Consider the following 14,294-nt stretch of genomic DNA (forward strand, 5'->3'; position numbering starts at 1 on the left):
AACCAAACCAAAAACCGTCAATCTAAACGAATAAACCGAAGTGATTAACCGAAAACCGATTGGTTAATAAAATAGACTAATCGATAACTTTGGTTTTGGCTTCGGTTGAGAAGAATAACCGAACCATGCACCACAAAATGAAATGGATTACCCGATTACTTCGTTTTTTATGTATATCTATCATAATGATGCTACAATAAATATTATATGAATAAGAAAACTAAAAAAACAAGTATCACAATGTGAAGTGTCGCTCCGCCGTATCGCGCGGACATCCTACTAGTATAATAAAAATACATGAGTGTGGCTAGCATAACTAAAAATAAAATAAAAACCGAAAAAAACATATAAAACGGTATGTACGAATTATAAATTGTTAAAAAGGTATAAACAAATGATTTTTATCGTAATTACGGATAACTGTCAAATAATGTTTTCATGGTTTCATCCAATCATAATTAAGAGTTTTTTACTTGATCAAATTTAACATTTTAAGGTACTTGTATGACTAAAGAGTAGAAAGTAGGTTGTTTTTTTAGTGTAAAAAAATGTTAGGGGATTTTTATTAAACAAAGAAGAAAGTATTTTAGTTTCTTACGTGCAAAAAGTTTTTAAAGAGTTTTTATGAAACAAAAAATAAAGTATGTTGGTTTTATATATAAAAAAATGTGAAGAGAGTTTTATAAGATAACACAGAAAGTGTATTGGTTTTTTTATGGTATTTGCCTATAAATAAAATTTTCGTTATGTGCAAAAGGTGTACAAAAACTGCTTTGTTGAATGAAGTTTTAGAAAACTTTAATACTTTCTAGCCATTTTAAAAGACTTCTAAATAGGACTTGTTGAAACTTCCACCCCGAGATCTGCTAACAACAGGAGGTTCATCTTCCAATTTGCCAACTCTGCGCATTTCAAAGTAGGGGTTAAGTTCCATTTTATGGTGTTCTACACCAAGTTGGGTTGGGTCAAGTCTAGATTAAACTACTCCATACTTGCAAATTCACAAAGATCACAATATTACCATACAAAATACTTAAGTAGCAATTATATAACTTAAATAATAAGGATAAAGAAACAAAAATATCAAAATTAATGAAATGAATTTCAATATCAACGTCTTTACATAAAGCTATGTACTATACTGTTTTGATGTCGTTTTTGTATACAACGGAACCATAAATTTCTGTTCTAATACAAAAGCAACTATCAAATCTATTCTCCAACTATTTATATAAAAAATAGACATAACGAATTTAATAAGCAGGGGGTCTTTCTAATCGGATATAGTCATACATGACTCCGCTAAAAGGATATGAACCTCTAGTTTGTTTTAAATACAAAGCATTCTCTCCGGCTCGTAGATACGAATGCACAACATTGATGCTATACAACCAGTATAGTCCATGAATCCCATGTCGTGCAATTGCGTTATCCTTCCCGATTAACTTTGTCGTAAAGACAAGCGACGCATCTCCTACGCCGTTGATTCTAATCTGAGAAGTAAGAAACGCTTAAGATCAGTAATGGTGGTCATTTGAGTGACAAAATAAGTAAAAATACAAAAAAAATCTAGATATATTTTAGTGTTTGGAAGTATTAAAAAAGAAATGCTTAATTGCAATTGGTTAAAAATTACAATATAAAGGAGGACAAAGGTTCACACTAAATTGATTGATTGAACTGTTCATTTAAAAATGCGAATACGAGTGTTTGCGTTAAAGATGTCAATCTTAATCAAGACACACATAGAATATTTACTCGGAACACTTTACCATGTATCTAAACGAGTCAATCAAGTTGCAAACGTGATAATAGGTTATATGGGTTAAAAAAACTTGTCGGCACTTGAACTTATAAATTATATTTTGTATCGTCACTTGCCGTTAAACAAGTTGGTAGTTTGACCTTTTTAACTGAACGGGTTAAACAAACGCATCTTCAGTTTTAACGGGTTGAGGGTTAGTTTTCTCATTTTTAATAGTAAGTGTGCAACTATATAAAAGTGATTATGCCCCCCAAAAATTATATGAGATATTGATTTATTTGCCATAGTATAATTACTTACTTGCAATTCTGCAGCTGTTGCGGATGCTAATGCCAGTTGTATTGTATAATTTCCGGTAATTACATCTTCAAGATCAAATAAAACAGTCCAGGTAGTCGAAACATAGGTCTTATTTCCTACATGCCGGTTGACATGAGCGAAAAACCAATCCCTTTCATAATTGCTAACGCCAACGGTGTAGACCAAATCTTTATCTGGATACAGATCAGTGTACCGATCCCACAAACCATATTGCCTAAACCTGCAGTAATACAATTTCAAATGCGATCACATGGAGGTTCTCGTTGAAAGGTGCAAATGAGGCAACCTGATCCCGTCTAGCTCTGTTTATTAAGCTCGAGCTCCGCTCATAAATAGTTTTTCAAGCTGTCTTTAAGCTCGTTTATTATTTAATATACTAATTATATTTATTATACAATTTTTTATTTATTATATTTTTTATATGTACTAATGCAACATATATTGTTTAGTTATTTTTATCCGATTCTTTTAGATAATAATAAGCACCACCATGATTTAACACATTAAAAAATAGTAACATAAGAAGCTTGGGTTTAGGCTCGTTTATTAATGAGGGCATGATGATCTTGGTATCCTCTCGTTTAAGATCGGCTCAATGCCACCGATCTTTAGTCATTCACTAGTGGTTTATCTTGTATAACAAAAATGCAATGAAAGAGAGTGATGGAATGCTTACGAATCGGTTCTTTGGCTGGCGTATAACTGGTTCTTGAGGGTTGGGTTCGGTGGAGGCACATAGAACTCGGCAGCGGTGCGATCCGGGACACCAATCTCCCAAACTGTAGGGCCATTTCGTGGCGGTTTGTGCACAAGCAGACCCATTCTGTTCTCCCTTCCTGTTAATAGTTGAAAACCATAATCATGATAAAATTTCCATTAATAAATATGAAAAAAGAGATAAATATTATGAGATTAAGTTTTAAGAACCTTCTAGGACATAAATAATAGATTGGTACATGTACTCGCCAATGTACCCAGGAACCCAAGCGTACAAATGATAGTAACCGGGCCGGACATTCTTGATCTCGAAGTAACCTTTTTCGTCGGTTTGTGTCCAAAACTGATAACCCTAATAGCGACAAACCGGATCGCATTATATGAACAACCCTTGATTGTATACCAAAATGATTATAATGTTGAGAAATGAGGAAATGTACCTTACTTTCTTCTTGCCATGATCCAAGTGCGCCCGGAGGAGCCAAGCCAACAAACGCAGAGTTGGCAAATGCCGACCCCACGTCTCGAACCACCAGCTGGCCCGTTACTAGACCGCGTTGATTGGCACGAGGGTAATCTGAGGAGTTGGGGAAATGGTACGGCCAACTATTGGTTTGCACTAGCATCTATTTATAGACCACATATCATTGATGTAAACAGTCACTTAATTGCATAATTCCCTTTAACAATTTGCAACAGATATTATAGACTTTTACCTCTTCTTTGGCATCATCCCAAAGGGAACGTGGACTTTCTTCTGTTGAAACCGAGTTCAGATATATAAACACGGGTCCGAAAACCTTTTCCCATGGTTCACCATCTCGAAATTTCATTCCTAGATCAGGCCCCGCATAATGGGTACTAAAAAACATCTGAAATAGGGTGTAACCATGTATTAAAAACTCGTACAGTAGGTTTAAATAAAAAAGATTGCTAACATATTACTTGACCCAAATTATGACTACATATTCTAACTAAAATTATCTTGAATCCTATGTTTGAACCAAACCAACGGCTTTCTTCGTTTATTGATGTTTGTATATGATACATGAAATTTGTATTAATAATTCAAATATATGATTATTACAACAACAATGTAAACATTTGAAAAAAAACAATTATAATTCTGTACTTATCTTATAGTTTAGCGGCTATATCTGTCTTTGGTTTCATTGCTTGTTGTTGGGTATTTATTGGTTTTAATAGGACTCCTTACAAGCGTTGTTTCTATCTACTATTATCTAAAAATAATTAAGTTGGTCATTAAAGTATCCTACAAAGATCTTGTGACTTATTTTACTAGTCTAGCTACATTATAACCAACTTTTTAATCTTCACATCTTTATTTTAAACACAAAGAAACTGAGTGTGCACTTACGGAGAGAGTAACAGGACCAGCATGAGAGGTTAGGTCTTGCTTCACCGGGCCACCATTACGAAACTCGTTACTAGGAGTGATCATCCAAAATCCGACTGGCGGATCTGAGCATATCCAACCATGAACCCGATTATCTTTGTTTTCAGTCGAGTATTGGTACTTGTCGTCTACCTGTGTTTGCAATTGTAAAAGTTCAATGAAGATGTTAAAACTCTAAAAATATTGAATGAATGTATATACACACACAGTCACACACATACACACATATAAATGGGGTTAGCTTCATTTGTGAACAACCGTTGATATTTATAGTAAACACTAATGAACTAATCCTAGTCCTTAATTATCAATACACTAGTGTATACACAAGTGTAAATCAATGGCCAGGAAGGATTTGGTGATAAAAATACACTAGTGTAATTTGATGATGTGAATCAATGGCCAGGATTTGTTCACTCAGTTCACAAACACACTAGTGTTCACTCTAGAACCCACACTATATATATGTGTGTATATATATGTGTGTGTGTGTGTGTGTTTGTGAGCGTGCACGCGTATATGTGTTAGGATCAAAAAAGAAGGATACCTCGTGCTGAAGACGAGAATTTGAAGGATGAGTCAAAAGAACAGCTTCTGGAAAATCGAGGGGTTTACCCTTTTCGCGATCTTCAAACGTTGGCATGAGCTGTTGTCTTTCATCCGAAACCGCCATGTATCGAAACCTTTTCACTCATACAGATAATTAAGAAATATCAAACTATGGTGAACTTTTATATTATGAACGATTTTAAAAAGAACCAATAGACATCTGCTTGTTCTTACAATTTTTCCTGTAGCTTGAATACGATCCGGCCTTGGTAGATATCAACATCAGGCCACCCTCTTAAACGTTCGAAAATCCCATACGAATAGAAACCACTCAAACCCCGCAAGACAACAAACCTTAAAACATCATTGATTGAGTTTCATCAATTAGAATAAAGATAATCAAATGTTAAGTCTTATTTATCGATATTTCACGGTAATAGAAGGTTTGTTTTGTTGACCGTTAAAAAAATAGAAGCTGCTTAAACTACTTATAAACTTCTTTACGTTATTCTAAAATGATCAAGAAAGACAATGATTTTTATAATATAGTAGCATCTTTATTAAAAATTAAGCATGTCACACACCTTTTGTCGATATTTAAGGAAACTTGATTCTTTTCTTGGGCAAATGTCCAAGGTCTTTTGAATGACAGTTCAACTTGGTTTTCGTTGTTAACTATAACATCTAAGTGTTCGCCCGTAAGCCTGCAAAATAGACGTATAATTAAAAACACAAACTACATAACACCAACGACAACAATCTTTATGCCTTACTTATCCAAAAGACCATCCTTCAGATCCGATGGATCACTCCAGTTTACATCCCAATATCTGATAATCCACAATAAATTCAACAAAAAATTGTAAATTTAACGAAAAATAAATAGTTTTCTTTTGGTGTAATCAGAAAAAGAGAGAAATACCCGCGATCTGAGTTTTCGTTACGATCGTTTAGTATATTGTCGATTCCATTATAGTTTATGCGGGTGACTATGCCTTCTGGACTTGCGATTGTGATGCTAAAGATGCCGTTGTCTACAACTACCTGAAAACACAAAAAAAATACGTATTCTTAAATAGGTTTTATATAAGCAATTATATTTGTATTTCATACGTATAGTATATATTCGTTTATTTATAGAATCCATACATGTACAAGTCGTATACAGGTTTAGAGGCAACACAAGGAGTGAATCAAAGCAAGGGCTATGATCCCTCACTTTGGAAGGAGGGTAGGACTCCCAAATTTTTAAAATACAAAAAAAAATAATATTATGTTTAATACATAATATTATAGAAAGCAAAATATAACTTTTTTTGTCAAGAAAGGCCCTGATGTTATTATTCGCTTTAAGCCTCCAAAAGTTTTTGTCTGTTATATTAGTTACACATAACCTATGTATGTGTATGTAAACATCAAACAAAAGATCACAATAACAATGTAGCTTAATGGTTTGTTATGCAGAAGATAAAGTTAAAAAAAAATAAATTAATGATAAAAATAATAATTTAGGTATCTTTGTACTAGGAATAATATATGTGTGTGTTTGTTTGTATTCAAAAGTTTTTAATTTAACTTTATATATGTATAATTTCAATGAAACATCTTATCCTTTTTAGAATTGTATTACTAATTAGCGATTCTAAAATAAAAATAAAATTGAAAACGTGAAATGAAAAGTTTCCTATATTGATTCAAAAAAAAAAAAAAATTGAAAGAAAGTCGTCTGAACTTACATGATCATCGTAGTTATGCAATTGCACTGGGTATGACACCGAAACTCTCGAGTGGTTCTTTAACGCCCTTCTGCAATTAGACCAACAGATTAAGTGGATTGTCGATTATAAATGTACATTCTTTAATTTAAATATTATTTTTATATTGTCCCCATAAAACCATTTTATCAAAAGCAAACATTGAGCCTAAAAAAGGTTAAATCATTAGCGGAAAAATATATACTTTGGGACACAAAATTCATTTATAGAAACATTTCACATTTTGGGGCAAAAAATTCATTTATAGAAATATTTTTGGTGTTATCACAGACAATGTTAGTAGAAATATCACGGGGCTTTATTAAAATCTTGTCTATTTTTTAGAAAGAGAGTCGAGTGTTTTTTGCATGTGAACCGAAGCACCAACTTTGGCCTCATGATAAATCCGGTACAAATAAAATTAAGATAGTAAATATACAATTATCTAAAATTTAGGAAATATACGTACAAAATACACATTTAATGTATATCGAACTTTCGAATTATTCGAATCGAGTTATTCGAATAATTTTTATTTTTCCTTAAATTCCTATTCGATTCGAATCCGATTAAAACTTACTGAATTCGATTCGAATTCGTATTCGAAAAAAAACCTAATTCGTATTCGATTAAAAATTCGAATTCGAATAAATTCAATTTGATTCAGATTCTTAAAAAACATGTAAAATAACTATCAAAATGAAACATAGATTTTAAAGCAGCCATAAATCACAATATCACATTACCCTATTAAAAAGATTCCTCTTTAAAAAAATTATTTAAGGAAAGAAAACTCTATAAAAAGGACACAACTAAAATAAAAAATCAATAATTCAGGAAAAAATATGCAAAAGATAATTATTAATTGGTATACGGTTAAAGAAAGGAACTAAATAGAAACCTTAATTTATGTTATTGCATGCAATTCATGACAACCCAATGATATACGGTTAAAGAAAGAAACTAAATAAAAACCTTAATTTATGTTATTGCATGCAATTCATGACAACCAAAATTTTAGCTTCCGATCAACCCTAATCAATTCCCATCGCCTGTAATTCCGACCAAAATTCATCCTCCCTTTATCTTGAAATAACGAAGTATAAATTCATGAATGCTCTTGATTTTGGATAGTGATATTAAAATAAATAAACAGATACGTTAGCCTCTTGCAGGGGCGGACCCACATTGGTGCCACCGGGGTCCCCGGACCTCAATCTTTTAAAAAAAAAATAGTAGATTCGGTATATTAATTTGTATATAGACCCCATAAATACAATTAGGTGGACACCATAGAAATAAAAAGAAAGCTGGTGTAGTGGTAAATCTCCCTCTTTTCAACCAAAAGGTCATGGGTTCAATACTTGATAAGCTCATTTTTCTTATTTTTTTTTAAATCTAGTTCAAACCTCACTTTAACTCGACCCGAACGAGGACCGACCCGAAAATGGACCCCATTGAAATAAAATCCTGGGTCCGCCACTGGCCTCTTGAACTAGTGGCATCAGTTGTTTATCTGTATCAAAGTGGTACGGGTTTAAGTGTCGCTAAGTGTATATACATACTAAGGCCATCCGTAGTCATAAGGCCCTTTTGGAGGCGTTATGCGACATGTGGCATGCCACGTCAGCAAGGGGCTTTATGGGGCGTTATGCAACTTGAGGCCGTAGTCATAATAGTCTTTCATCAAACGCCGTCTAAAAACATTCGGTCCGTGAACCGGTGTCGCATCAAAATAGTCTTTCATCAAACGCTCGTTCGCGCTTCACGATCTCGCAAGATATAGGTGCGCCGCAAGATGGGTCGTGGAGGGGGAGTAGGCCGAACGTGCTCAAATGCTTGTATCACAAAAGTACATGCACTCGTAACCGCTTCTTCCTCAGCCGCGTCTTCTTCGGGCGAAAAAAAATTCGGTAAATATCGGTGAAAGAGTCTTCCGACGGGAAAACCCATTTTTTTTAATAGGGTGGGAGTAGCTTCAACACTTTTTAAAAAATATATAAAGAATGAGAGAATATTTGAGTATGATTTGTAAAAAATAGAAGAGTTGGAAGTTATTTATATTGTGAAAATAAAAAAAATTGAATTTTTTTTTAAATATGACCGTTTTACAACGGTCGAATATTAAATAATATCAAAAATAACGCCGCTAAAAACATCGCGCCACCTCCGATTTTTTTAATCATAGCGCCCCCCGTTTCGGTGTGCCCGGCGCTATGAGGGCCATACCGCCCCACTACGTATGCTCTGAGAGAGAGAGAGAGAGAGGGAGAGAGAGAGGGAGAGAGAGAGAGAGAGAGAGAGAGGGAGAGAGAGAGGGAGAGAGAGAGAGAGAGAGAGAATGAAACTTAGTATTGATTACATACTAAGAGATAGAGATCAAGAATGAAACTAACTTTGTATTGATTGAGCTTGTGGAAGCGGCAGTAGAGATGAAGTGGAGAAGAATAATAACAACCAATATCTTTGTCCCAAATATCATATCCTTCATCTTTCCCATTTCCAGTACCTGCAAAGCAAATCCTCCAAATTTACACGGTAATAAATTTGCATGCTTTATATAGCAAATGACAAAAAAAAAAAGGTAGCCTTGACTATTTAGCCTCTAACAAAACCTTAATGTCGTTCTCAAGTCTCAACTGATTCTTTAACATAAGTCAAACAACCCAACACCTCTCGGCAAATCTAGGAGAGATAGGGCAGGGGATATAATGACACTAACACTTTATTCTCTCGTATGGTTTTGAATATGTGTATTTATAGTGCTACGAATATTAATGTGTTTGGGTAGGTTTTAATTTATTAGGTAATCAGCGTTTAAAAAATATTCAATTTTCAAGACTTGTCAAAATTTATTTGGTAATACCGCTTTTGCAGGGATTGTCTTGTCATTTGATTAGGGATATACGCACTCGAATAATTTCTACAATTTAGGTGTCTATTTTGCCCATTTTTTCAATGATATTTATTTTCTTTCTAATATTAACAATGATTTTTTTATGAAAATTTAATAAAATCTCTAGCATTTATACAATTTAGGTGTCTATTTTGCCCATTTTTTTAATGATATATTTATTTTCTTTCTAATATTAACAATGACTTTTTTATGAAAAATTAATAAAATCTATATGAAAATTTAATAAAATCTTTAGCATTTAAGGTGTCGGATTTGAGGAACTATATAGATCTTGATTTTTTTTTTTTTGAAATAATACTTTTATAATTGTCTTAATGAAATTTAATAATGTCTATCAATACATGAGTACAAAAATGAATAATTTTAATGAAAATATTTTGGTATTGTATTATTTTTTAATCATGTATATTTTCTTAAGCAAAAGGTAGTTTTTTCAATCATGTATATTTTTATAAGCGAAAAATGGTAAATAAAGAGAATTATATTTTGCATTTTTTTTAACAATAAATTTGGATCACCGACGAATCATTGAAGTATCATCATCTCACTAGCAGAATCACCCGATCATATCTATCTCCACTAGGCAATAATGCATATACACCAATTCAAGAGGAAACCCAATAAATCTGGGGAAAAATCCCTTGTAGGAATTGTTTTGGTCAAAAATCTGATTAAGGATAATGTAACCAAATTTGTAAAGTGAGTTAGAGTGCTTAGGTGATGAACAATGAAAAATACGAATGCTTGATAAATGAAATGATGACCACAACGATTTGTACCAGAAAAAGCCCTTCATCACTAGTAGATCGCCGGCATAAAAACCTCAGATAGTGAAAACTATCACTATCAACTATATTGAACAATAAAAATTACGACTTCGGATGTTAATCAAGTGTGGTACAATGATTGTGTCACACCCCCCTAAATACCACTTGCGGAAAACACCACGGGCGTGTGACGTACCAGGATCTTAGCTACCAATCACATTGAACTCATAATATATTTGAATAAGGCTTTCATTCATTAACATAAAGTATTACAAAACGTTACATATAATTCATTGTACACAGCGGACGCATAACTCATTTGTTAGTGTTTCATAAACCATGCGTAAGTAAACCATAGACTTGTGTTGTGATTCCATGTATCTCGACCCATGACCACTCCAGCCTACCAGACAGCAAGTTCCATGATATAACCCTACAGACCTGCAAGCATGAAGACAAGTGTGTCAGACGACGCTGGTGAGTTCAAAGTTTTGTTAACGTGTTTAGATACCAGTTACCAGATTAAAACGTTTCACATATTTGATGTTGTAATAACTCGTTTACCGTTGATGGCTTAAAGTTATTTTGCCCAAACCCCATTGCCTCTATCAAAGCAATGGTCAAGACTGGGATCATTAGTTCACTCCCGACCTCCCCGGTGCGGTGTGAGGTTGCCAAACCTAAATAGCGCTATTAACTAATACCCTGTTGCCTCCCCGGCAACAATCGGTAGATAGGACTTAATTGATAGATATGCGAGTACTAACAAACATCCCAATAACCCAGCATTCCTCCCCGGAACGTTTACCAGATGTCCCTCCCCGGGACGCATGCTTGGAAAAAGAGCAGTGAACTCACCTTAGATTGCTCGGTATGATTAGTTACTTGTTCACCCATAATCAGTCAATGCCTGTGATGTTCATGTACACGGAATCAGTTTACGTTCACGTTGTTCATGTATGTTCATAGTGTGTAATCGTAACAACGATTATCACACAACAGATAATAATCATTCATAACAGATAGGTTCACTAGTCACATACATGTTTCATGATAGTGCTTAATAGTTAAGTGAGGTATCCATCACAAGCAAGTCATGTTTCCTCGTTCATAATTAACATCGTTAACAAGCAGACAATAATCATTCAACAACAAAAGTAACTTCACAACTAAATGTACAAGGAATATGTAAGCAATGGTCGACAAGGGTTAATGTGTGCAGTAGAGTTTTACATGCAACCTTGATAAACTCTAAAGATATATGATTGGGCCGCTCATTACGTTGTCACATGGGCCGATCATTACCTTTACATGCAATAACAGTATATTACCAATACTTATTAACCTACACATCACCACAATCCACTGTTCTAATGATCGATGTCGAAAGGTCGGTCAAAAACAAGTTTAAAATTTGGTCCTAAGTATCTTTACTAGCAAGGGTAAGTAGGGTCGTTTCCACAGGGAATATGTGGTTAGTGTTGATTGTAGAAACCTAGATTAACTAAAACTAAGAAAAACTATTGCTTTGATTGCATTTTGAGATTTTTGATCGAGAAGAATTAAGAAAGTTACCAATTTTAAAGAAAAGCAACCCCCTCCGGATTTCCGGTTCAATGATTCACCCAAACTTGTTTAATTAGATAGATACCAAAAGGTCTTGTTAACAGTTTAGTTTGATTGATAACCAAAGACAAGTTTTTAATAATAATCTATGCAATTTAATTACCAAATCATAAGTGCCAAGAACCCACCCAATAACCAAAGTACTCACGATGCAAGAAAACCGAATGCGAATGGTAAAAGATGAATAATTGCAACACTCACAATTCTTTTAAACAAACTAAACCACAAGTATTCTTCAAGTTATGAAAAACAATCCAAAGAACGAAATAAACAAGGTTCGAGTTTCACATACATGAACCATCCACCCGGAGGTGGTCACAAAAGAATCTAGCCACTCATAGTCATGATTTGATCTTCTTGGTTGTCTTGGATGTTTGATTGCATGAAAGATTGACGAAAATTGAGGTTGGGAACTCAAAAATTCGTCCTTGGGAAGTGGAAAACGGCTAGGGTTAGTGAATATCTCGTTTTGGGGTTGAAGATATCTTAAAATAAAGTGAAATCCTGAATTTTCGCGTGACTATCTGCTGTCAGCGCAAGGTTGCGCCCCCCCTGGCACAAGGTTGCGCCCCTAACTGACTAGCATCTGTATTGCGCCCAAACTGACACCAGGTTGCGCCAAACTGGTTTCTTCTTGCGCCAAGTGCTAGTTTCTCACCATTTTTCGCAGTTTTCAACTCCCAACTTGTGTGTAAGCTTCTAACCTTCATAAATCTTCCCGAAAACCTCCCGCTTAGCTTCAATATCCATCCGTTAAGCTTTGGGTACCTACAAATAGAAACACACTCAAAGTAACCATGTTTTATGATGATAAACACTTAAAACCTTATATTTACACATGTTAAAACACGGTTATTTACCCTTCTATCACATCCCCACACTTCACCTTTGCTTGCCCTCAAGCAAACCGTTACGGAGTTACTCACCATCGTAACAATACCTCTAAACCCCTATACCGATGCAACCGTTTAAGTCCCAAATCATACCCGTCCTTAGACTAACACAATGAGATTGATAGTCCGACAAGCAAGTGATGCAATTTATAAACTTTAAGACTTGTCTATTCAAAACTAACATGCTTAGGATTACAACACATGTTACACGCCTCTCACAATAAACTCTCCTCTCGGTTTAATATCTAAACTAGCGTGTAATGTGCTAGCATTTATATCACTCAAAACCAAACATGAAATCCTGTAATCATAGGCTTGTATAACAATCATACCTCCACTGTATCATATAACACGGCACATATCAAAAGGACTTTCGGTTTTGGGCTTAGGCTAAGGGTAGGAAATTTTTGGCTTATATTTTTTTTATGTGGCGAACAAACAAACGACCAAACCATGCTTTATTTGCAAACACATAACGACTAACACATTCGGGTTGGTTTCTACCCAAGAACATAAACGATATTCACAACACTTCTATTTTTTCCTTTTTCTTTTTCTATATTTTTTTCTTTTCTCTGTTTTTTTTTCTTTTTTTTTCAATTACTCAAAACTCGTCGTTCACGGTCGATATCAAACAATTCATATTAGGTGGACAAATGAACGGTGTATAGGCTCAACAGGGCTACTAAGGGTAATGGTTAGGTAAACATAAAACAAACATAACGGTGTAAGAGATATCCTAATGCCTTTATCATTTACGTGCACATGTCAAACCACAATCTCAGCATGCATCAAATCATACAAGTTCTAACACAGAATAACATATGGCCTGCTCTCAACAAATGAAGTCATTATGTAAGTCATTCTATCATTCTACAGGCTCAAAATTCTCACCAAAGAAGGGTAAAAAGGTTGCCGACACGTAGCATATGCAATCTAAAACATGTTACCCCTAAATAGACATCTCTTCTCAATTCTTTTATCCTAAAAACACTTGTCGGACCTACTCTCATGAAACTTAAAGGAACGACTATGACAAGCGACTAGTTAGTTTACTACCGGCAAGGAACCCATTAGTGATTGGAACGTAAGGTTTTCATATACATTTAGTTCACTTAAGGCGATGAAATTCTTTAAAAGTTTCAAAATTTTCAGTTTTCATCGTTTTCAATCACTTTCAACCTCTTTCAAGCTCTGTCCCAAGCCTTTGCCTTCCCGGGTTGCCATATCCCCACACTTGGGCGACATTGTCCCCAATGTATAGTGTTTTAAAAACAGAACCCGGGAATACCAACTAACAAACCTCATGAGCGACCGTGCCTAACACAATTAGCAAAAACACATTCCCTAACACATAACTTGTTCACACCACCAATAACACGGATAAAAATGCAATAATAGAAGTGGAACAGACTCCCCTGGTTTAAAGCGTAGAAGTGTCATGCGTCATGTTCCACCACGACCGTATAGCGTTTCATTCGCGGCCGTGTCCACAAGTCCTCGGGTCAATCTCTACAATTAGTGTGCAGATCATCCCCGTCCAAATGGAGATTGAGTATGGACAGTTT

At 34.7% G+C, this 14,294-nt stretch overlaps 1 protein-coding gene across 1 annotated transcript; it reads right to left on the reverse strand.

Annotated features, from left to right (window-relative positions):
* Window positions 1-1,223: 1,223 nt before the first annotated feature.
* Window positions 1,224-9,275, reverse strand: LOC110876375 (rhamnogalacturonate lyase B). Its single transcript, XM_035977598.1, has 15 exons — window positions 9,139-9,275; window positions 8,920-9,032; window positions 6,506-6,575; window positions 5,692-5,813; window positions 5,543-5,599; window positions 5,354-5,473; window positions 5,004-5,123; window positions 4,768-4,903; window positions 4,182-4,352; window positions 3,520-3,675; window positions 3,244-3,429; window positions 3,014-3,155; window positions 2,763-2,922; window positions 2,066-2,306; window positions 1,224-1,493 (listed from the first exon to the last, which is right to left on the reverse strand). The coding sequence occupies exons 1-15, from the start codon at window positions 9,175-9,177 to the stop codon at window positions 1,254-1,256; spliced, it is 2,073 nt and encodes a 690-aa protein (XP_035833491.1). The 5' UTR covers window positions 9,178-9,275; the 3' UTR covers window positions 1,224-1,253.
* Window positions 9,276-14,294: the final 5,019 nt, after the last annotated feature.

This window comes from Helianthus annuus, chromosome 9, assembly GCF_002127325.2.
Source record: "Helianthus annuus cultivar XRQ/B chromosome 9, HanXRQr2.0-SUNRISE, whole genome shotgun sequence".
Classification (NCBI taxonomy): domain Eukaryota; kingdom Viridiplantae; phylum Streptophyta; class Magnoliopsida; order Asterales; family Asteraceae; genus Helianthus; species Helianthus annuus.

Excerpts from the sequence above, each read along its gene's own strand:
- LOC110876375 (XM_035977598.1), bottom strand. The coding sequence starts at position 9,177 with ATGTTAAAGAATCAGTTGAGACTTGAGAACGACATTAAG. Across the intron at positions 4,353-4,767 it reads ATTCTCGTCTTCAGCACGAG|GTAGACGACAAGTACCAATA; the intron begins GTATCCTTCTTT and ends TTGCAAACACAG. Across the intron at positions 2,307-2,762 it reads GCCAGCCAAAGAACCGATTC|GTTTAGGCAATATGGTTTGT; the intron begins GTAAGCATTCCA and ends GTATTACTGCAG.